General features: G+C 35.9%; 1 protein-coding gene across 2 annotated transcripts; it reads right to left on the reverse strand.

Annotated features, from left to right (window-relative positions):
- Positions 1–276: 276 nt before the first annotated feature.
- Positions 277–2,623, reverse strand: LOC127132218 (GRF1-interacting factor 1). Of its 2 annotated transcripts, none has more exons than XM_051061122.1 (4): positions 2,208–2,623; positions 1,548–1,624; positions 1,051–1,135; positions 277–969 (listed from the first exon to the last, which is right to left on the reverse strand). In XM_051061122.1, exons 1-4 carry the CDS (start codon positions 2,286–2,288, stop codon positions 511–513), a joined length of 702 nt encoding a protein of 233 aa, XP_050917079.1. In that variant the 5' UTR covers positions 2,289–2,623; the 3' UTR covers positions 277–510. The 2 variants fall into 2 exon arrangements, with proteins under 2 accessions (XP_050917079.1, XP_050917080.1); XM_051061123.1 differs by having other exon boundaries at positions 277–966; positions 2,208–2,620.
- Positions 2,624–2,963: the final 340 nt, after the last annotated feature.

Here is a 2,963-nt window from a genome sequence, read left to right on the forward strand (position 1 = left end):
AGATGTGTCCCAAATCCATGATTTGTTATCAAAGTTTAAAATAATTTATATCAGAGATTTTTTAATTTATTTTTAATAAGTTGGTTTATTAAAAAAAATTATTAAGGCGAAGATATTACTTATTGATACAACTATTTTGAATGATTGAAAATGATAAAACACCCCCCCAAAAAATAACTTATTCGTCTTTTTTGTAAAAATAATCTAGAAAAAACCTAATTATAATAAGACACCCCCCCAAAAAAACTTGATTGGGATAGAATCGATGCATAGATAAGCAAGCAAAAGCTAACATTCATTCAATGCAAGTAATTCAAATCTCAGAAAATAGTTTGCCTGGAATAAGCACAAGAAAGATTATCCATTTAAGTTTTTCACCTACCTTGCTAGCTAATTCATCATAATTCACTACTAATTCTCCTAGCTAACTAACTTAATCATAAAAGCTAAACTTCATAATTAACTAAACCAAAATGGATCTAGATATAGCTAGTTGATTCAGGACTAGGACTAGTTTCCATCGTCAGAAGATTTGAGGTAAAGGTTTTCGCCACCATCACCGCCGCCGCCGCCGCCTCGGCCTTGATCAGATGAAGAACCCATCCCAATCTCACTCTGCTTGCTACCACCTCCCATAAGACTCCTATGCAAACCATCACCTCCTCCACCGCGAATGAAGTCGGGAAACCCTCCTACTCCTCCACCAGAGCTACTACTTCCTCCCACATTCATATTACTACATGCTTCACTTTGCAACATGTGAAGTCCTCCTGAACTTCCACCGCTGCCGAGCTGGTGCTGTTGAAGTGCCGCGTAAGGCTGCTGCTGCTGCTGCGCGTATAGAAGCGAGGAACGCGCAGCCATTAGTTGTTGTTGTGTCATCTGCTGAGCCTGCTGCATGTAGTGTGCTCCTCCTCCTCCTCCTCCCTGCTGTTGACCCTGCATCATTCCACCACCACCAGGATACTGCTGCAATGCAATATCAATCAATCATATACAATGAAACAAACCAAATAACCAATCATATTACAATGTCTTTGTTTTTGATACCTGACCAGGCATGGTTTGTGGTTGAGGTTGTGAATCAGCTATTGCAGCCAAGTACATGAGATTTCTCTGTAGCCTTGCTTGGTTCCTGATATATTATTACACATATCACTAAATAACTATATATAACAACCTATATACACCCTCTAGTCACTATTATAAGCAACAAAAACTTTTTTATGTTCATTGAATAAATACATCATTTATTCAATGAATCTAAAAGGTTTTTTGTTGCTTATAATAGTGACCGAAGGATGTACATGTCAGACACCAGACACACCTTCCATCAACATGTTTGGGAGTATTTTTTTTCAATCCTCTATCTTTAAGAGTGTAAGCATAATTAATGTATATAGTATAGCAACATTAATAGTTGGCATTATATGCATATATTCCATGGAACAAAACCTTTTTCTGTCTCTTACATACGAGACATCATCATCATACTTAATAGGAAATAATGAAATTCATGAAAGAATCTAAATTAGAGTAATTCTTACTCTGCACACTCGCCGAGTTTGCCAGAATTCTGACTCTCCACAATCTTCAAAATCAAGGACTTGTTCTCATCCAAGTACTAGCAGTGCAAAATAAGTAAAATGTTAAAAGAATGACATACTCATATACACCATATCATATGAATTAACCAATGTAATTAGCAACAAAATATAAGTCCTAGGATCAGCACACAGTTGAAAAGATTAAGAACAAAAATCTCCAAGTGGGAAGAAGCATCTAGTAGCCACCAACCCAAGTAGTGTTGTTGGTTTAATAATGACAAATAGGGTCATTCAGGTAAGATAGGAGTATATGTGAACACAGAGAACACACGTCATAAAAAAACTGTAACACTTTCAGGTAGCAGAAGCAACAGCATTAAATATTATTTGGACAAAGAAAAAAGGAAAAAAATGAGCAAGGTCTGAAAGTAAGTTATAGTGTGGGCGCAAATGTAATATAGATCGATGAGAATAATAAGAATAGGTAGCATAGCAGGAAGAACAACTACATAGCAGAAGCTGACAAGTAAAAGTAAAAGTAAAGCAGATAGGTATATGTAGTGTGTAGGTATATATGAACAGAAACATAGAATGAAGACCGAGAGAAAAGGGCCCTCAGAAAAGAAAAGAACAAGAAGGGAGATTGAAGGAGATGAAGACCTGTTGAATGTGATCAGTGGTGACGTTGTTTGGATAGTAAGCTGCCATCATAGGCTGCATCTGCATCAGGTGCTGCTGCATTTTACCTTACTTCTCAACCAGTAAGCAACTATATAGAAGATTATTAGTATTATTTTTATTATATTAATAATGGGGTGATGGTTCTCTATCTGAGAAGAATAAAAACAAAGGTGAACAAGTTCAGAGCAGAGAATAGGAAAGAAGGAAACAGAAGAGTGCAAGTGTATGTAAAGAGAAAGAATCAAAGAACAAAAGGCTTTTGGGTTCACTTTCTCTTGTTGCTATTGAAATGATGCTACCACACACGAGAACAAGATATTTGAAAGAGTGTGACTAGAGAGAGAGAGAGTGCATTGGGGTTGGGGCCTTGGTTTGTTTTGACCCTTTCTTCTCACTCACTCACTCTGCGACGCAATGCAACGGAGCCTCTCTTTCTTGAACTGCGTGTCACTTCCTCTCTCTCTCTCTCTCAAAACTAGGTCACGTGATTTGCAGAGAAACGACATATTAGAAAGATTTAAGAATATTAATAGTAATAATAAGATAATAATAATAGAAAGATTTAAACAATGTTTTTTATCCCTAGACAAATTAATACTCCTACTACTAATAAATTTAGGATGGGAATAGATTTATAGTCCAGTCTATTTAACTCTATATAGATGAGATTCATGCAATTAAAAAGTTTATGAAATATGCAAATCGGATTTATATATACATATTTATTAGAAAATA

Source organism: Lathyrus oleraceus, chromosome 3 (assembly GCF_024323335.1).
Source record: "Lathyrus oleraceus cultivar Zhongwan6 chromosome 3, CAAS_Psat_ZW6_1.0, whole genome shotgun sequence".
Lineage (NCBI taxonomy): Eukaryota > Viridiplantae > Streptophyta > Magnoliopsida > Fabales > Fabaceae > Lathyrus > Lathyrus oleraceus.

Bases quoted from the DNA above. Each gene is read 5' to 3' on its own strand.
- LOC127132218 (XM_051061122.1), bottom strand. From the start codon at position 2,288: ATGCAGCAGCACCTGATGCAGATGCAGCCTATGATGGCAGCTTACTAT. The intron at 1,625-2,207 runs GTCTTCATCTCC...TTGCACTGCTAG, and splicing joins CCACTGATCACATTCAACAG to TACTTGGATGAGAACAAGTC. The intron at 1,136-1,547 runs GTAAGAATTACT...ATAATATATCAG, and splicing joins AAACTCGGCGAGTGTGCAGA to GAACCAAGCAAGGCTACAGA.